We start from the raw sequence: 21,305 nt of genomic DNA, 5'->3' as shown, positions 1-21,305 counted from the left end.
GTGGGCATGGTAGCAGTTGTGCGGTCACTGTTGAGTGTTTGAAAAACTAGCATTTCATAAATACTTATCAAAATAGTAAATGTTTTTGAGCTATTTTTACATAATGTAAAAGGTGACTGTCCTTTCTACACAAAAGTATAACTGGAGCTTAGTTTGTATAGTTGTTTGTCTTCCCCTTTATATCAGAGAACTTTGTTTTATAACTTTTATACTTTTACCTTCTTCTACCAAGTGATGGCTCTGCACAGAGAGAAGAATTACAGGAAAATGCAATAGATCAACAAACGAAACAATCCTTATAGGTCTTCATTACGTGTTTTATTTTTAACCAAGGCATTTTTTTTTTTTTAATGTGAAACTGTGATACTTTCTGAGCAGCACAAAGGTAAGGTACTTTCTCTATGCAACACCACAGAAAGCACCTTGTTTAATAATAATTGGAGCTAAACTTAACATGCGTCTCACTTTTGTTTCTTGCTATAGGAGCCATGAAGGGCCTAGAATAATAAACTAGTTTTTAATAATGGAAAGGATTAAATATGGCATCCCAGCCTCAGGTTGGATTAATAGAAATATGAGTTTGTCAGGTGTTCCTCAACAAACAAACATACCACCTGTGCACCTACAGAAGTAATATCTACAGAATTAAATGAAGGCATAGAGAAGTGAACTTCTCTAACACCATACGCAGAATTAAAAGCTTGCCTAGATAGCCCAGGTTTTTACCTTGTGTATTGTCCACATGATTGTAGTGCCAGCTGTTGTCAGTATTTTCAAGTAGGCATTTTGGCATTGTCTACCACCCACTTCTGCTCCATGAGTGAAAGTACTTTTCCATGAATGTTTAGAAGTTGATCAGTCATAAACATACCAGCATGATTTTAGAATAAATATGCACCTGCACCCTGTTCTTCCACGAGCAAAATAATAGTTTAAAATTACTGGCTGCTGTTTATCAATCAAATTCTCATCCTTTTTATATATATATATATAAAATGTCTGTGTGTGCAGATATAAAAATAAAAAATATACATATATATGCACATAATTGGTTTTGTGGAACAAAATCTATTAGATATTTCTGCTAATCCATGTCAGTTTATTAATGGAAATTGTTTGTAAAATAAATATCTACGCCTTACACAGCTGACTATCTAGACTTTTCAAACAAACAGAATCAAAAACAACCCAGTGTTCATTGCTTTGCTGCTGCTTCCTGCCCCTTCAGTTTCCTGCCACGGCCCTCTCTGTCAGGGGCTCCCTTTCCCGGCTGTAGGTGGTGGTTTAGCCCATCCCCTCTAAATTATGCATCCTCTCTAGGTTGGTCCCACATTCTCAGCTTATGGAATTTAGCACCTGCAGACACATTGCTACCTCGTGGAGGCTCATTAGCTTCTGTTCTGAGTAAGGTTAGTGTTATCTTCATATTTTTGCACTGTGCAAAAATATATGCCTACATAATCTCTTATACAAAGGTCATCCCCATACTCATCTTGAACTCAGTCCTGTGAACTTGTATCAACATTAATTCACAATGACTAGTTGTAACATGAATCTTTATTCCCGATCTAGCTACACTTCTTGCTGATGTATTTTTTTCAAGACCTCTAATATCTTTTTATACCTTTAGTACTATTCTTTTTGGTCAATGTGCCTGTAATTCTTTTAGTTGTATCATGGTCTCAAGTTATCAATTAGCACTTCTGGCTCTTTAATCCCATCTTCAAAAGGTAAACCAATTATTATGTTCAGTCATATTATCTATGTCTCCTGTACAAGTCAGTGAACTCTAAAAGGTTACAGGAACCTCAGTTTTTTTTTTTTTTTTTTTTATGAAATGTTTTTGCTACTACTTATCTGTTCAGTCTTTCAAGAGAAAACAATGAGACACTTTCACTGACAAAATAACTGAGTCCTCATAGAAATAAATGACATTCTTTTAATGAAGAAAGTTTATTGCAGGTCTTTCTTTTACAATTCTAGTAGAAAGTATAGCTAAGAAAGACAATGAACTATGACAAATTCATAGGAATGAGCAAAGGAAATGAGTAAGCTGAATACATACAATACTGAACTAAGCAATATGATAAAGATAAAAACCTCACCTATCCTTGACTACAGATTAAGGTAGCTGTTCCCCAATCCTTGTTTCCAGTGCCTGCACCAGGTGAATAGGGGATAGCACTGACAGACCATGGATAGCTGTTGATGGTGGCTAGTTGTAGTAGCTCCTCCATCAGCTCGCCCTAGAACTAAGGAACTGCTCCATCCATCCATCCATCCTAGGTTAGATAATACGCAGCAGGCTTTCCATTCACAGGTCCAGAGTAGTTTATCTAACAGGTAGTGTGGCTCTGGAGAAAGTTGTGGATGGGACATTTGTGGGAAGGAGAGAAAATGGCTAGAACACAAAAGGCTTCCCTGACTGCAGTCCTGTTTACAAATAAGTTTCCAGTGTTCATGTTTACATCCCAAGTCAATTTATTTAAATTCATATTATCTATGCTACCCTGCAGCCTACAATCCTGATAACAAACTTGATACAAAAAGGACTATCCCTCCTTCTAGCTCCAGTGCTTGTCCCATGATATTTTACAGTTAGTCCACTAAGAAGAGTCTTCATGAAAACTTGCCTCTTCAGGGTCAGTAGAAACTTGACTAAAAATAGAGGCATTGGAACAGCAGGTGGATGCAAGTTGTCTTCCCCTGTCTTCCTCTCCTGCTTTTCTGAGAATCCTCATCAGAAGAGCACAGCAGGGTTTCTTTGCAGAAGTGAGGCCTGGTAACTGCTCCCCATTCTCAAGTACTTCTATAAAAATATGGTTAGCTACACAGTATGTTAGTCTATTTAGAGCCCAAGGCTGTGTGAAATGCAGGAAATTAAACTAACACCGATAACTTAAAAAAAGTCATAAAAATACCAGAATCCTTCCCCTATTGCTGTTCTTGAGTCAAGGGCAAAGAGCACTTAAACATAGGTTCACTTGCCCACTATTACGAGTTCATGACAGCCTGCCTTGGCCTCGCCACAAGAGGGTGCAAGCAAACTGAAAACAAACTGTTGTGAAATAAGAGGAACTGTGGGGAGAGCGCAGGGAGCTTCAGTTGGATTTGGTTTAGTCAGTCCTACACACCAGGCTGAGCCCCAGCAAACTTGGGACATGCTGAGGCAGGGAGTGTGGGGGAGCTGACTGGCTCAGCAGTGGCAGGGGAGAGGGCCTTGGACCCAGCCACACAGGGATCATCAGCTGCAGCAGCAATTGCAGAAGTTTGCTCCAGTCCAGCTCTACCAGAGTCCTGACAGCGCTTGCTGCAGAAAATCTGACTCTCTTTATCTAGAGCTGTGTTCTGAAAACAAACAAACAAAAAACAAGGCAAAACATAAAAAGAACAGTTAAATCAAAGCCCTGTGTGCTTCAGGCATAAAACAATCTACAAGACATTGAGTGCATGCGTTAGAGCCAGAAAAAAGGAGAAATAACATTAGAAATTGTAAAAAACTAGATTTTTGTGGTGCTGATTTTGGAAAAGCTAAGGAAAACTTATCTTCCAGATATACTTTAGCCATGTTGTTGTAAATCTAAAATTTTGCCTTGCAAGTCTGATGTGGAAAAGAGATGACACAAACGGTTACAATGTGGTCTAAACTGTTCATATTACTTACTACAAAAATGTATGTACCTCTGTGTTTGTAAACACAGTCACAGGATACCTTTTCATATAAAAATAATACATGTTTCTGTTTAAAAAAAAAAAAAAAAACCCCACACAACACAAGGAGCAGAAGTGTGTCTGCTTTTGAGGAGAATTGATGAGAGCCTAGGGCATTTTTCTATTTTAAATTAGAACCCTTTTCTGCTTAGTGTTGAGAGACGGCAAATGAACTCTCTTGAAGTTGACAATACAGTGGCAAAAATGCCCATTTTTGAATACTATACTAAAAACATAAATGTTTAACAGACCAGAATAGTGGTTTAGGAGGGAAACTGAGAACTTCGCTTCACAGTGCCGTCCTGAGGTGCTCGCTACCTCAACTTCTATTCTAGAGCATGTGGTGTATCTGCCAAAGCAGACAACTTTCATACTGTCAATTTTCTGATTGCTCAGAAGGATTTACTTTTCTAGTGCAAAAATTTCTGTGTACACTTAGTGGAGTCTGACTAATACCCCATTCACTAAAGTACATAGTCTCAGATATTGAAACAATTTGCTGATTCAAATTAAATTCAGCATTTTTTTTAATGAAGTTTTTAGCACTAAAAACTAGAAGGCAGAAGAAGGATAGCTACCCTCTTCTCCAAAGTGATCATACAGCTTTGCAGTAAAGACTTATTTCATTATAGGATACCTAAATTCAATTTCCTCTTTTACCTGACTTGGCAAAGAGAGATAGCTCAGTGTCTCCAACGTCTCAAGAAGACGACTTTTATAGTATACAGGAATAAGGAGGGCAGGTTGTTCTGGAAACAGTCTTGAACTCTCCTGCTGAAGCTGTTCCACCTTGTCTAACGATTTAAACTTAAGCAAAAAACACAGCCATTACTCCATTCTCCCCATTGATGAACATGCCCTTTCCCACTTTTGTTAGTTTGGGCTATTATCCCTGTGACATAGGATATATACAAGGAATGTATACCGGTTGTCAGACTGCTCTCTGAACATACAAAGGTAGCTAATGTTTTAGCTCTGCAGAATGAACAGTAGCAGATATACACTTCTTCTAATTCCTTTCAGAGATTGTAAGATACACACATGCACAAAATTATTCATGTGGAAACAGACCAAAATATGTTTGGGGAAGCAAAAAATAACAACTAGTATGTTAATGTTACCTTAGAAAGTTTCAAATATGCATCACTAATACAGGGAACTTTTGCAAGTGTTTAAAAGATTTTCTGTTTTCATGTAGCTGTAAAGCTCTTTCCATTTCAGACTGGCAGAGTTATTTCTCCTTTCTCCTTGTGACACACACAACTTTTTTCTTTGTGCAGCAGAACAAAGCATTGCAGTTAGTACGTACCATCGCCTTGGACCTACTCAGAGGAAAGCAATGCAGGCATTGGGAAAGGAGGAAAAGGAAGGAAGCAAGGGACAGTAACTAGACTTACTTTAAGCAGAACCAACACCATTGCAACAAATTTAGATTTACAGAACATTTTGAAATTCATCCCCCCCCCAAAAAAAAATCAGTAATGACTTTACAGCAACATGCTTTTAGGAGCAGAAGTAGTTTTCTGTGCAAAAACACTAAAGTAGGTATGTGCAGTTGTACTTATCTGCCACATGATGGTATTATCTGCATTAGCCAGATCACAATATTTGAATGAATTAATGCTAAAAGTAATTTACATTAAAAATATTCCTCCTTGAGTAAAAATGTGGGTGAAATGATACAGCAATGCACTCCAGTACATGAGAATTACAATACTGTGCTTGTCTGAATCTGTGTGTGTTTTTTTTTTTTTTTTTTTTTTTTTTTAAAGCAATGAGCTCTACTACAAGTGAGGAACTTGTTAACTTAAAGGTAACTGAATTTCAATGCCCTAGATAAACCAAGGCAAGAATAACAAACTGGGGGCTTAACCCTTCTTAATTTACACTGTTTTGAACAAGGAGTTAGTTTTTCCATCAGCAATAACTGGAAGCTGCATTCAGAACCAAATAACTATATATTTTCCAACCTTCCATACCTGTTAGAAGTAAGGCAGGAAAAGGAAAAATTAAAATAAAACTTAGTTTTAATGAGATGTACTTTATTGGCTGAAGGGATGGCAGTAGCTAAGAGGAAAAAAACCCACACCAGTAAGAAGCCAGAAGCTATACCATGTCAGAGATCTGAGATAAGCTTAAGTGGCATGCAAGTTGGAGAGGGGCTGAGAGTTAGAATTAAAATTGCTCTTATTACATATACTGTATTTTATACCAGGTTTCAGCTTCAGGCTTATCCATAGTCTCAACAGTATAAAGAATGAAGCTGTGAAGTCCCTCTTAAACTGTCAAGTCAAACTGTCAAATGAAATGTAAACAACAGCATCAACCTGAAATCAATTTTCTGACTTCTCTCTTTTTTTATGCTACCACTCTTTTTACTTTTAAATCTTATGCCTATTTAATTCACATGCCCTGTTCATCTAAATGTATTTGCAAAAGCATATATACATATGCAGAAACGTTATTTACATTTACCTACTTTTAGATGACCACAACTCTTTGCTAACATCAGTGGGCTGGACTTGGAGAGTACCTAATGCTGTATGAGGCAAGTGTGGTAGTTTGATCTCTACAGCTGTTGCATATTCTCTGCAGAAGTGACTGCTCAGTTAAAAGTGCATTGCTACGTATTGATAATAGTGAACTCCATTTCTTCTGCTGTGGTTCACATATCTGCCTTCCAAAAATTGTTTATGTAAGTTCAACCATAGTTCATCAGGATTCCTTCACATGTTTTGAAGGAAGTTTCCCATCAGGAAACAAACAAAACATAGCAGAGATTAGACTGGGAGAAAACTAACATGGTAAGCAATACTAGGAAAAAAAATTTTTTTCAGAATATGAGTCTGTTGCCCACAAGCATAGTGTTAGACAACAGATCAAATAATCCAGATCAAATAATGTGGGGGAGAGGGGAAGATCCTGCAACTAGATGGTCATTACCATTCAAATTACAGTTTTTATAATGAAAGATTTCAAATGGTTAATAAGCTTCATTTCAACATACAACTACTTAGTGTTTATAGCTTTCTGAAAGCTTGTTTGTATAGCTTAGCTAGCACACGATGATAGACTTGGTTGCTCTTGAGCAATGATGGCATGATGCGCACTATACACAGACTAGAATTAGAGACTATTCTAGCTTTGCTTTTGCTATTCTTGCATCACACACGCCCATACAGCACTGTTAGAAAAATATGCAAAATATAATATCTATATATAAAAATGCTGATTTCACTCACCATGATGACAGAAACTCCAGCAGATGTGTTGTTTTGCTTGGGCAGGGTATTGTTAAAGTGCTGCTTCAGTTTACCTGTTACTTCAGCTTGCATATTATTCTCCTGGGATGCATCATCCTGTTTAAGAATATATACAATATTCAGGTTAGGAGAAAAAGAAACCCTATGCTTGCAAATAACCGAACAAAGGAAAAGTTGTCAATTATCCTGTGGTACTTCCTGCTTTTTAGTGTGAATTAAGTGTTCAGATAAACAGCCCAAAAATGAATGCCCTCTGCTAGATTCAGATGGGTTAAGACAAATTACAGAGGAAAGAAGCATAGCAACCATTGTTTTCTGCATGACCTTCTATGTCTTAAAATGCCACGTGACAGTGCATATTCCAATCCATTACTTTGACCCACTGAATGTAATGCCACGCATTTGATCCAGGCATAACTATCAAGTTGCAAACAAAAAGCGTAATCGTTATTTGGCTTTACTTACATCAGCATTTTAAATGGCCCACCATGTCCCAGAAGTGTGGAAACAGTAAACAGCACCATAAGCATGTTTGAGAGGAGCACAGAAACACACTCATTACAATTGTCTTCTCTTATTTGAAGGGAACTCCACAGATCTTATTCAGTCCCTCTTTTAAAATGAGCGTGGAAATAAATACCGACTCTTTACATGTAAACCTAATATTAATTAACAATAAACTCATTTTAAATTGATAAGCAATCATGCACTTCAGCTTTCCCCATTGCTGCTGTCAGAAAAGATGAAGCACTTGGCAGGCATCAGCTTAATGTTCACGGCAAAACCACCACATTAAGTTACTTACTTTATTTGGTTATTTTGTTTTTCTTGTGAAGCTTGGAGTGCTTCAGAAAAACGGGGCATTGTAATTTCTTTTAAGTAGCATTGCAACAAGTAAGATGCCAACATGCACAATAGTCCTTTCACATACATACTCTGAGATGACTGTTTTCTGGGCTGAATTTGAAATAATAAAATGGTGCCCAACTTAGATATCTGCCTGTCATGTCATGTTTAAAAAGCAAGTTTCCAGCCACTCCCAGTACCTTCCAGTCTTGGTCAGCAGTAATACCTTTCACTCTTATTTCAGAGCACAGAACAACTGACCATCTCTTCCTGCAGTACATGGGATGAGAAGTACACCATGCTAGGCTGTATTTTTCCTGATAATATTTTTGCTATAGATTTTCTCCACTCCTTTATTTAAGAAAAGTTTTGACATTTCAGCTTCAATTGCTTCAAGGAATGCTTTCAATACCCATAAAGGATCACCCAAAGCTTGAATTTCAGACCTTTGCTACTCTCTTTTCTGTGGAAATAGAACTAGTGGATCAATAAACAGAAATGGGTGTAATAACAGAATTGTATCACTACTTCTGAGAACTGTATTGTAATGCTAATGTTTACAGATTTAATACCAAATTAGAGAAAAGTAAAACAATTTACTCACTGACACCCAGGGATGGCTTAGGATCTGTGCTGCTGTATATCGGGCCTCAGCATTCACATGTAGCATCAGGCTAATTAACTCCTAAAAAAAGAAGAGTTTGAGGAGAGTGGGGAAGGACATTCAAATGGAAAAGTTTTTCTTTTTACTTTTTCTTTTTTTTTTTCCTTCTTCTTCACTGAGCTCTTCTAGCAGCCACTGTGGAATTTTCCTACAGCCTAGGTGCAAAGTCAGCATGCACTGATACCAGAACTCCAGTGTGACTTCAGCAGGACCAAATATTTGCCCTTTAGGCTTTATGGTATGGTAGGCAGTATATGCTATATCAAGTTCCTTATTGTACTCATGTTTCACTAAGTCTCCTGAAACCCTATGAAAAGGAAGCGTTCCAGACATCTGCTATAATGTCACAGGTTGTTCTCCATGTAGTCATGCAGGTGACCAGGACTAAAACAAACCTGGGACAGACAAGATCCTCTCCAGGCAGTGTACACGCAGATGATCACAGCGCATTAAGGGCACAAAACAAGAGGCAAAGGAGCTCTTGCAGTTTCAGAAATTCAAGAAACTGCTTCAATTATTAGAAAACTTTCTTCCTTTATGTGTTGCTCCAGAAGAACAGAGACACTCATTTCACTAGCTAAGGATTGACTGGTATAGCAATAAGCAGGTAGGAAAGAGTGCTTTATTTCAAGTAAATGTTTAAATCCAACAGATGTTTTACTGGATTGTGGCTTTTGTCACATTTTGGAAGTACTACAGCAGCTGTCCTTAGCTTCACCGAATACTTCCTCGGCCCTTCTGTTAATGGTGCAACTAGGTTGCCTAGAGATACGGTAAATCTTAAGAGGTCATTGATGCAAAGCAGTCAGTAAAGTTTAGATTATACCTTCTTTACATGTTAATTCATTCAAGTTTCTTGCCCTTACGGCAGCAAACGTGCCTGCAACTGGCAACTAATTTATTGGTGTACCTCCTGGTTCTACAAGCCTATAAAGACAAACATTTCCCTCTGGCAAATGAACACGTTCCTGTTACTAGCACTGAATTCCTCCAGTTGAAAATCCTTTTATCACCCCCAAATTGTCAATTTTCATATTCTTATCAAAGGTATTTCATGGCAATTGTTCATCTCTTCAGTTCTGGAAAACAGCTTTTTCAAATGGATAATTGCATTGGTAACTGAGAGGTTTCTAGACCAGAAAAATTACAGTCTGTGCAACTTTGAAGGGAAAGGTTGCCTCTCGTATCAAGAATGGGCGACACTGGTCTTGTTTGTTCAGAACGCAAGTCTGGAAGAGTGCAAGATGACTGGTGCCTGGGAAAGTCTGGCAAATAGATATATTTGCTCTGTTTTCAGGTAACTGCCATCGGGAAACTCAAGGTAATGTAGCTTCTCAGTGGCTGGATAACAAATGTTTGTTCTAACCTCCACTTGCTAATGAAAGAGTCCTTGGAAAAATAATTCAGAGAACATTACTAAGTTAACTTGAGAAGTGAGGCTTAAAATTTGGAATCTTTATCCTTACAGACTCAACCATTTTAAACACAAAGAGTGTGGGTGATAATACAAGAACTATTAGCAAGGGCAATCAAGCTGGCTGCACTTCTTGTAAAGTTCTAATAACTGGCTCAAGAGTGAAATTAGAACAAATAAGGTCCACTACATTCAGTCCGCATGGCAACAATTTTTCTTTTAAAAGAGTGATAGGAGGGACAAGTCAGAGAGACACTTATTTTACAGCTGAAGCATTGAACTTACTGTAACAGTACATCATTGAGTAAACTGAATAACGTGATGTTTTCTGGATTCAGTCGACATTCTGCTGCACTTACTCATTCAGACAATAACATGATGGTAGGGTTGCAAAACCTGTACTTTCATCAAGCACTGTTAAGCTAATTTAAAAGGCAAATTGGAAGAGTGGGTAATAGTCTATTCTGTATCTCCTATTCTGCATGTCCAATAGGGCATAGTCTTTTCAGTGGCTTGTCAGAAACACTTTTCCAGACTAGACAACATCTGTACCTTTGCTGAATCAGTGATATTATCCCAGTATGGAGAAGGAAACTCCAGCTTCCCAACAAGTATTTGATCAAAGAGGTCTTCCTGAAGGTTGTTTTCACTGTAGAACAGCAGTAGTGAGAAAAAGACCATGAGAAAGAAGCTTGTCACACAAGTATTAAATTTAGTTTTGAGATGGAGCAGAAATGATGCCATTGTATCAACTACTGTAAATGCATAATTCGCAAGCTTATATAATGGCAGCCCTTTTGAGATGTCTTTGCTATAGTTAGGCTGTCAGCAGTGATGAGAACAGAAAAATAATACTGAGGTGAAAGGACTCCCACTGGAACAGAGACTGCACAGCTAACAAGATGCAGTAAGAATAGGAAAGGAGGTTCAAAAGTAAGTCACTTCCTTACCTAGCTGCAAAGGATCTGCCACAGAGAATAAATGGTAGGGGGAGGAAATGTAGTGAAATGATACTCTCTAGTGAAACTATTTCTGTAATGAACAGTTTACCTCTTGGCTTAGTTTTGCAGCAAATATTAGTTAACCTTGGTTAAAGTTAGTATAGTATGGATGTCACCTCTCCCCCATTCAAAGCAATTGTAATTGGTATAATATATCATTTGAAACATATTTTTAGTATTAATCATGAACTAACCATATCCAGAAAACAAATACCAGAATTAAATGATAAGTTTTTCATTGACAATCATTTATATTGTATTTTCCCCAGAATATTTTTATTCAGTCTCACGATTTTTAGTAAAAACTAACTCTTTTGGTGTAATTATACCTGCATTTAACATCACTTATAAAAATGGACAAACAGCATATGCATGAATACCTTAGAAATTAAGATGAAAATTCCTTATTAAAAAGTGTGCTAATTGCTTCTGATTCCCAAGCAGAAAAATTACGGAGCAAAGCATATTAATCATGCATACTGTGACAGTGAGTAGCAAGAACCATGTTTACTAACCCAGTAATCATACGACACTTATCAAAAAGATTAAAAACGCACGAAGCAAATTCTATTACCTCGGTTTACCATTAATCTTTCCCCTCAACACTACCAACTGGTAAGCTGCTGTGTCCAAACAGAAACACTAGAGGGCAAAGTATACATGTTTGTTGAACTGAGAAATTCCCCATAGAAGACAAAAGGAGAAGGAAGAAGTACCGCTGTCTCACATCACCATATCCCCCACACACAGCAGCAAAAGCTGCTCCCTTAAGAAAGGGGAGGGGGGGAAAAAAAAACCCCAAACTGAGAAGAGGGACAACTGAAGTGAATTAAAAAAGGACAAAAAAGATAAAGGTAAAAACACTATTCCCTTCTCCACTCCCCCCCCCCCCCGCCCCCCCAACTCTCTTTTCCAGGGATATAGGTATGACTTATCTAGTAAGAATTTGGTTCTTTACTATTTTTCCCTTTGACGTACAGGGACGCTCACCTGCGAAAAGGTGGAAACCCACACAGCAGTATGTATGTGATCACACCTGCAGCCCAAATATCCACCTTTAAGCCATATCTGAGGAAACAAGACAATGTGTTGTTACTTGTGCTGGAAAATGATCCAGTCAAAGGCCTGATTGGAATTACATGAATATATATCGAGAATCTGCTCTCTCCAGAGTCTTCTGAATAGGCTCAGATTCAAATCGGCATCAAGGTTTCCTAATACAGAGTCACTGATGATAAAAGATAAGGACATGGTTTCCTTTTACTCCATATTGGAGTTAACTATCTCTAACATTATCCTGTGTTGCTAGGCAACAAGAAGGATACCACTTCTCCTGTCTCTTACATGACTACAGGGATGAAGAACTGCACCTTTCTTTGAAAGCACAGAAATTAAAACCCTGCATGGCAGAGTGTGGCCTTTTTTCCCCTATTTTTTTGTATCCCATAGATTCAAACATTTTATCCAAATCTAAAAAGGCCCAGCTGAAGTCTCCTGATGTTTGAGCTCACTACAGCTCTGGAATATTTCTCTGTGCGACAAATGCACTGAACAACGGTCAAAACGCAACAAACCGCCCTCTCTCAGGAAGAGCAAATTAGGAACGGTCACAGCAAAGACAACAGTCAGCTGGGATGAAATGGAGATCTAACTGTCTAAATGGAAAGGAGACTTGTGAAGTTGTACCATTTTATAAAATATTTTGTATGTATGCAATCACCTAATAAATACAGAAAAAAGGGTTTGTTTAATTAAACCAGCAGTTCACAAATAGCTAATCTCACGCAAACAAGGTAGCTTGAATGAACATGATCTAATTAGATGTCCTTTGAGGAAGGGGTTAGACTAGGTGAACACCAGAGTCTCTTCCAACCTGAATAACATTCTGTGCTTTGCTGGTCAGAGTTTCTACCCAAGCAGATGGCACTGCTGGTACAATGGGCTCTGAACAGTGAGATGAGGCAGAGACCACACACCAATAAATCCCACTGGCACCAGTGCTGGTCCTCTGGGAGACAGTAAAGAGACAGAGGTGAGTCGGGAGCAGGGTGAGTAGGGAAACTGGCCTCTGCAAGGAACTGAATGCTGCCTATTTTCTCCTAGGCAATTAGGTTACAAAAAGATTGAGGACCATCCTATGGTGTTAGAACATTCTAGTTTTTACAATATTTATTTAAAAAAAATAAAAATTGCACCTGCCAAAAATAGCTGGTTACAAGACCTGTGTCTTAGTTACTCATCCTCACCCTGTCTCTGCGATGATTTCTGGAGCCACATACGTGGGTGTACCACAGACAGTATATAAAGGTCCTTCAACCACTGTTGCCAGTCCAAAGTCTCCAAGCTTCAAAGACTTGGTTCCATCTGGATATTCACACACCTAAAATCAGCAAAAGAAAAACAGAATGGGCAGGAGGACTGCATTTTTTCTTTCATTTGTTTGAAAACTAATCACACAGAAAAGGTAGGAGAAAGAGGTAACTTCCACAGTCCTGCGTGGTAATTGGTTCGGTCCATGATTCTTGAATGTCTTTTAAACTACATATAGACTTTCAGAGAACAGTTTTTTCTTGGAAAGTTCAGACAGGAGTAATTGCAATTTGAGAAAGGAAATACATGAAAAAATTTTCATACTATAATCTACTCTGATTCTGGGCAGCGTAGTCTTTACAAGCTTCTGAAAAGCCAAGAACTTACATAAAGCTTATAGAGAAATGATTGTATGCTTCTGAGAAATGCTAGGTCACTGTCTAGAGAAACTCAGAAACTCAGTGTGACTGCCATAAATACCCAAGAAAAATGTATTACTTCTTAGGATGAAAATAGGTTCAAGTTAGGCCATGCCTTTGCACAACTGTAAAACCATTATGTCTAATCTGGCCTACACAGAATGAATCTTGGTTTCTGTAGAGACACCTAGACTGGAACAGGGATTGGCGTGCTATGTTCACAGATTACATTGAATTTTGGCTGAAATACTTATGTTAAAAATTACACTCTGTTGAGCTTCTGACCAAATTCTTTCATTTAGCGATACTTACGCTTGCTAATAAATTCTGTGCATGGAGGTATCTGCTTTATCTAATATATCTTCCAATTCTACGTAATTTTCCAGAGGCCCAGATAAAATTACAATGCTAAGGTATCTAAGTACTTTGTGATCGTTGTATCTGTAGCTATCTAAATAAAATTATCTGCTAGGGAAATACAGCACAAGCTTCTAGAGTCTTGGACTGAATGGACTGTTTCTCCATCTCAAAACTCAGGACAATTTTTGAAGGCTGAAATAATTGTACACCATTTGATGTAGACAGCTCATGGAAGTTTCTTAATTTTTACTCTTTTTTATGAGCTAAGATGAGCATAAAATATTCAGTAGTCTGTTTAAAAAAAAAGTGTTTATGTAGGAATGGAACGAGCTGTTGCTTAAACTGCTACAGAAAGCCCACTTACCTTCCCTCTGCCCAATTAGGTTTAATTCTGTGTTCCCTTCACATTCTGTGACTATTTACCAATGAATCCTCATGTGCTTGTTTTCAGTCATGCAATTAAATGCAAGGATATTTATAAGGTCAACAGAAACACTTTGTAACAGGCTAAAACTGGGTGCATTTGTTTTGGACAATATCTATGGATGCAGCATTTTCCTGCTTTTTTGCACTAGTGGAAAAAATTATGCCAAGCACATAAAAACCTGAGAAAATTACGTCTGCTACTTCTAAGTACAATGAAGAATCTGAGAATAATACTTGTTAGGTCACTGATTTTTCCAAAGAAGCAAGAGTCCAGTTACCTTATCTGCATTGTTTTACAAACATAGTTGTTTGAAAAACCACAAGAAAAGATGCATTTGAAAAAATAATATTTGGAATCAAACTGGCATTTGATGGCTTACCTTTTCTGATCCTCAGATTTCAAAACTGGCACATGTTCAGTCCTTGTGGATAGCTTCCTGAACCCAATATATGTCTACTCCTATTCATATGCCATATAAATAAATAAAAAGACAGACTGTGCTCAATTGAGAACAGCAAGCTATCTGGACAAAGCCTGAAATTCACACCAACTGAATTAACAAGAGGGGTATCAACATTAATGAAAAACCACACTCCTATTCACACACTCATCTGCTCTGCCCCAGCTGATAATGTATTCTATATTATAATTATATATATAAAAATATATTTATTATTTGTTGTATACTTGTATGTCATTTTTTTCTCTGCCTTGAGGACTAAATAACTGACTGTGAAATACTTGCATTGGTATGACTCGTTCTAATAAGCAACATGCATGTTCGATGATGTTATTTATTACCTGATAGTGGGACTCCTTCTGCCTACTTTCTACAATACTAATTCACTAAATTAATGTGAATGAATACTCGTTCACCAAAAACAAACAGAAGAGACAAAAGTAACACTAGATTTCAAAACTTAACAGAACACTTCTACTGAAGGAGGAAAGTCAGTCAAATACCAGTAATTACCCTCCTGAAAAAAATCTCCCCAAATAAAGAAAAACTGATAAATACAGTCTCCGGCTAAAGATACTTGTAGATGCCCTTAAAATAACTGAGTGTAGCCATGTAACCCGCCCTGAGTAAGATGCAATATTGTCAGATGAGCACAGTAGAGATGATTCTTCCCCTCTCCGGTTTGTTCCATGAGACGGCAACAGATTATTCCCCCTGTGAGGGCATGGCAATGCTGGCTGTTAAATTACGGATTGGGGTTAAGTTTCTGCTGCTTGCTCTAGGGAAAGAAGAGAAAAATGGTATGGCAATTGCTTGCCATAGTGCAGCTGGAGCCAGTGTTCAATGGAACTGTCTGCTGGCTATGTAGGTCAGACCATGATTTAGCCTTAAACAATCAGAGGAAAAAAATACTAGAGTACTGAGCGGTTCTGAGTATATTAAGAAAAATACAATATATTGCAATTGATTGGGGCCTAGAATTTAAAATGTGACTGACTGTTGCAAGCAGATTTGTTTAAAATATCTCATTAACTCAGCATAAATCTAGTCGGTTTGTGCGCTGGATATTTCATAGGCAAATGCCTTCCCTACGTTTAGTTTCTCAGTTGCAGTTATACTAGGAAAGTTTCAATACAGCCGTGAGAAAGCTGACTGAGAAGTGTCTAGATTCCTGTAAGGACCACAGTGCATCCTACCCATAATGAATCTAGCACAGGTTAAGTTGCAGAGTGCTGTACTACCATCTTGTTTTGTGTCACTTTGTTGAAGAAAGCATAGTATGATGCAGAGTGTAATATAAAGAAAAGTGTTTGTTGTAGGACAATGATAGGAAAAATAAAACAAACCAGATCAGCAACAAAGGAAATCATAAGGAAACATCCCAAACAATCTTGGTTTGTTCTCACTTTTTTTTTTTTTTTTTTTTTTTTTTAATATAGTTACTGTGTTTTAGACAGCAGCCAGTTTCTAGAACATAGGACTTCAGCATATCTAGAATGGCTGGAGTTGTTTGGCTTCTTCAAACAATTGAATACCACTAAGAATACCTTCCCTCCTTCCCCTGTATATATTCATACCATTAATGGAAACATTTGTCCTCCTTCATACAACTCCTTCATATGTGCTATTATTGGCATAGTTTATGTTTTCGAATACATGACTGGTAAAGAAAAGGCAAGTCCAGCAGCTGGATGATCCTGTTTGAAAGAATTAGTTACTTCCAAGTATAGGTAGCAGTTGATGGGAATTACTTACATTTCCATGTGATACTAGTATTTTTTATCTTAACATGCATGCAACTGTCAATCACAGTGCAAGAGTTGCATCTGTTGAGTAATCTCTTTAGGCTTTCTAGGAAGAAAGGACAATTGTGCCTATTTATACTTGATTCAGTTACTAATGAGAGTAAATGTCTTCAGACTGGCTGTGTTTGAAGATGCACTGATAAGAAGCCAGAATTTCACCTTCATTTTCTTTAAGTGCCATGTTGTTTTGACTAAGTTTTCCAAGAGGAAAAAAAACCAAAAAACCCCACACCTCCTTTTTGCTAATGAGTTGCTTGATTTAGAATTTATAATATTTATATTTATATTATTTAATAATTTAATTAAATATTTAATAATATTTATATTCATAATATTATAATACTTAGACACATGTACTTTAAAAATCAGCCACATAAGTACAGAACTAGAATACTGCCACCATATGAGAAAACTGTGAAATGATCATTAAGAAGCCAGAACGATTCCTGTAACTGTTCTTAATGGACAATACATGCATTCATACAAACAAATTTTTTCCTCAAAAACAATCTAATTTATTTAAGGGCTTATTTAAAATGCTAAAGGCTGTCAGCAGAATTAGTTGTGAAAGAATCTGACCACTGTATGGAAATTATTTTCAGCTTATAGCCCTATCTTTGTAATAGCTCAAAATCTGGTATAAGCAGATGACTCCCACCCTAGATGCAACCTCATTATGCCATTAATGGGACTGACAAACACCAGAGGGCTTTAAGAAAAGCCCATCAAGTGTTGTTGAAAGCTACTAGCATTCCTGATGACAGTAGCTCTAGCGAGGGAGATTATGGTCCCAGTTGCTCAGTGCACCACTCATACTATCTAATACCCAGTATGTAATATTGAAGTATCACCTCTGTGTAAACTCAAGATGAGTACCCTGTTCCTATTCTGTGCACTGTACTCTAAGCAATTCCCAAAGCAGACTTCATGATAATTCTTGTCAGCAGACACACAGTTATTTTATGTCTCTGCTGAGAATAAAGCGTAGTCCCTCAGAATGGAATAAACATATGTACAGAGTTCATGGCTAGGATACTGGTAAGTCATTGGAAGGATGTCCTACTATTAGGGTGAAAGGGGGGAAAAAAACCCATCCCGCAACATTGCTTGAGATAACTGTATGATCTTTAAAAGAATGGCATGCAGCCTACATTCTCTCCCACATGCAAACTAGAATAAGTAATTAATTGAGATAGCTTTAAAATTCATTGTTTTGTGAGACAATATTCCTGCTTATCCAAGTGGTAACCAATCAAAATGTTAATAAAGATAGGTCTAAGGACAGGTTTGAGCACAGCTCATTTAGGTTATGGTGATTGCTATCTCATGGAAGAAGATTTATTTTGCACATACTTATTCTAAATTAATATTCCTGCTGGTCCCTGCTCAGGTCCTTGACATTTATATACAAGCATTTGCATTAATGGGAACAAAGAAAGAGGAAAAAATGTTAGAAAGCAAATAGGACGTACCAGGAGATTTTCTGGCTTGATGTCTCTGTGCACAATATTGAGGCTGTGAAGGTATTTTAGTGCACTGGCCAGATTGTAGACCATTGCACTCCCGTCTCGCTCTGTATATTTTGTAGAAGAAGTGATAGCATCAAATAGATCTCCTCCCTAAAGTAATGGGAAGATAATAGATCAGTACAGGAAAAATAATTAAGATGCTTAAGATGTTTTACAAAAAGCCATATAAACAACAGGCATGCTCAGAAGCCTGTTAAACACCTGGAAAGAAATAGAGCGTTCACTTGGTGACCTTGTCATCGAGACACTAGATTGGAAATTGGGTCATGTATGTTAAATTCTCAACTCAACTGTACCCCGGGCTTCTTATGCCTCAGTTTGGGCAAATCACAGATCTTCTTCCTCTCGCCTTAATTTCATTCTGCTGATTGGAAACACTCAGTTATTCCACCTCTCCACCTCTGATTTGTGTTATATACAGACACATAGATGTACTTACTCTTTTCCTATTTTTATCAGTACAATACCTTTGTATAGCATAAAACAGCCCCTGATTTCAAGTAAAACCTAATGTAACATAAATCAGCTTAAATAATGTAACGTAACACAAATATTCAGTAATTGTAACAAACTGTAAATTGGAAACACTGCAAATATTGCAAAAATATCAAATAAATATGGCTGAGTGGGAGCAATATAAGCATTACATTCCAAGGTGCAGAAGCTATAGATGAATTCTGAGTGTGACAGTACTGTGGTATCTGTTTGGGACATGCTATAGCTCCTGGGGTACATAACAACATATAAACTAACTTCTGATACAGCATTTCCAGCCACTGCAGCAAATGTTAAAACATGGGTGTCTCTGTGGTGGTTACCCTGGATACATCTGTAGGAGTGTTTGCCTGGGCTGTGGGTGGCATTCCAAGCATTTCAGTATACAGGCAGCAATTCAGGAAATATGTGCCAAAAGGTGTCCTGGGAACAAAAAAGTCTCTACTATATAAAACTAACTTGCAGAAAGAAAGAAAAATGAATTAATCATTTCTGTAAAACTGTCCAACAACTACAGATTTTCTTCAGAGCTTTACCAAGCTGGTCAACCATTCTAGAGGGGGTTCTTGAATCTAACAATGTTTCAGACAGAGACACAAAGTTAAGTGATTATTAAAGTCATACAGCAATTTGTATCTGATATGCTGATCAAGTCTATGCACAGTATTGCTGTATAAGTATAGAACACAGACAAAAGAGAGTGCACTACTAAAACGTGATACACCTTGGGTGTCCTCTGCATTGTTGTGAATTTACCTGCTCTGCTGAACATTTTCATTTCAAATAATTAGACAATCAAGATGTCGCTGAGACTTTTGTCAGTCACAAGTTTCTGGATTTAGAGTTCTTATACATCTCCTTGTGCCATGATAGAAGGTGCATTTTAAACTTAAAAATGGTGCATTTTGTTCAGTATCACATTTAGCAGGTGTTTCCTTTACAATATTAACTGTCAAATGTCTGCTGCTTTTCTGTTGTAATATGTGTAAAAGCACCATAGTTTATTTAAAGGGTTTGCAGCAGAGGTTTTCAAAGATGATTTTAATGATGCCATTGGTTTAATCATTTTCAGGCAGGGTCAGTGTCATGCACAGTAAATGGGAGATTGAGATCTTTTCTCTCTGTATATCCATGACAGGGTCATCTGCTTTAGGCCAATATGAACTAAGGGGAGTGAAGGTCTGATTAAGCAAAAGAGGACAATTTTTTTTAAGTTTTGATAGAACCTAATAATTTAGTTTCAATTATTCATGTACCTACAGTCTACTAAGATACATTCGTTAAAGCGTTTTTGCCTTTAAATGCAAATGATTAAGCAAAGATATTGGTGAAATAAATTCAAGTGTTCTTTCCATACGTTCATGTAATTATTAGTCTCCCCCACAATGTAAATATGATATAAAAAACCCTATCCACTTTCTAGACCTTACACATATTTTACAAAATTACCTAAAATCTGTGTGTGAATAGTCTAACTCCAACTGAGACACATGAATGCCATTAATGTTGTCATTAACTGATGAGAGTATTTGCGTGATTAAAACTGGAGGCAGTCACTGAATCTTACCTGATTATGCCTTCCAAGACCTTAATGTTCCTAGATTCTTCTCAGATTTCAAACCAACACAGCTAGAAACTCCTTAATCCTACCTTGACCAGCTCCATCACCAGGTAGAGTTCTGTTGGGGTGTCCATTTCCTCTATCAGCATAATGATATTTGGATGCTTCACTCGACGCAGAATAGACACTTCATTTTCAATCAAGTGTTCCTGTCCAGTAAAAAAGAGAGGACGCTTATTTCAGCAGACATGAAATTTGAATAGATATGAAATTCCCAATTCATTTTGCCTTTGATCAGTTTTTTCAGTGAGCACCCTTTTTGCTGTTATTCATGTAGTAGAGGGCTATTGTGAAATGGTACATTTTAACTTGTATTTTAGCCCAACTGTACTTCATCACTGACCGAATTTAATTTAAAATACCATATTCTCACACACAAAACCCATGGGCTATCTCCAAAGAAAACCCCAAACAAGACAGCAATTCAGGAAGTGCAGGTTATATTCTTATGTGGGTAATATGAGGGGAAGTTTACCTCAGAACCTGGATTACTCTAACCTGCCACCCCCATCAAAAGTTAACATGTTCTTGATCCTCTCCAGTCTTCATCTCTCATTCCGTTTAGGTTACTCAAGGACACAGAATACCTAGGATTTACTTCTAATGACTGGCACTATAAAAAAAGGACGTGGATTATATGCAGGAAAAGTATGGTAACTGTTTTAGTTATGGATTTCATTGTTTTTTTTAAAATATATATGTATATAATTACACATATAATATATAAATATATGTAATAAATCTGTGTGTATATATATATTCAGATTTACAATCTGCATATTTTTCAACCCATTAAGTCATTCTGGCTCTAACAGCTTAAATTACACAGATCTGAGTTTAATTTCCCCTTCTCCATACTTTTGAGAAGGCAAATGGGTTTCAAGAACAAATTCATTTCAGAATGTTTTGTTTTCTAGAACATCTTCCCACTTGCTTAACACTGGAGAGTGAAGAAAGTTACATGCCCCTTTCAGCCACTG

General features: G+C 37.3%; 1 protein-coding gene across 5 annotated transcripts in view; it reads right to left on the bottom strand.

The window, feature by feature from the left end:
- Window positions 1-1,921: 1,921 nt before the first annotated feature.
- DCLK2 (doublecortin like kinase 2) overlaps window positions 1,922-21,305 on the bottom strand; it is an 85,647-nt gene continuing 66,263 nt past the window's right edge. For 2 of the 5 annotated variants that reach the window (XR_003260312.2, XR_003260313.2), the window contains 9 exons: window positions 20,355-20,474; window positions 18,153-18,299; window positions 13,146-13,279; window positions 11,890-11,967; window positions 10,451-10,547; window positions 8,425-8,505; window positions 6,954-7,070; window positions 5,924-6,006; window positions 3,180-3,348 (listed from right to left, as the gene is read on the bottom strand). Coding sequence is in view for 3 of the 5 variants with exons in the window: in XM_026107563.2 (XP_025963348.1) it covers window positions 3,127-3,348; window positions 6,954-7,070; window positions 8,425-8,505; window positions 10,451-10,547; window positions 11,890-11,967; window positions 13,146-13,279; window positions 18,153-18,299; window positions 20,355-20,474 (996 nt within the window). In the remaining 2 variants the exon portion in view is untranslated. Of the gene's footprint in view, window positions 3,349-5,020; window positions 5,034-5,923; window positions 6,007-6,953; window positions 7,071-8,424; window positions 8,506-10,450; window positions 10,548-11,889; window positions 11,968-13,145; window positions 13,280-18,152; window positions 18,300-20,354; window positions 20,475-21,305 lie in introns of all 5 variants that reach the window. The other 3 variants (XM_026107563.2, XM_026107564.2, XM_026107565.2) reach the window with 2 other exon arrangements.

Source organism: Dromaius novaehollandiae, chromosome 4 (genome assembly GCF_036370855.1).
Source record: "Dromaius novaehollandiae isolate bDroNov1 chromosome 4, bDroNov1.hap1, whole genome shotgun sequence".
NCBI classification, from domain to species: domain Eukaryota; kingdom Metazoa; phylum Chordata; class Aves; order Casuariiformes; family Dromaiidae; genus Dromaius; species Dromaius novaehollandiae.
Note: the sequence above shows the minus strand (reverse complement) of the source record. Positions and strands in the feature narration are given on the sequence as shown.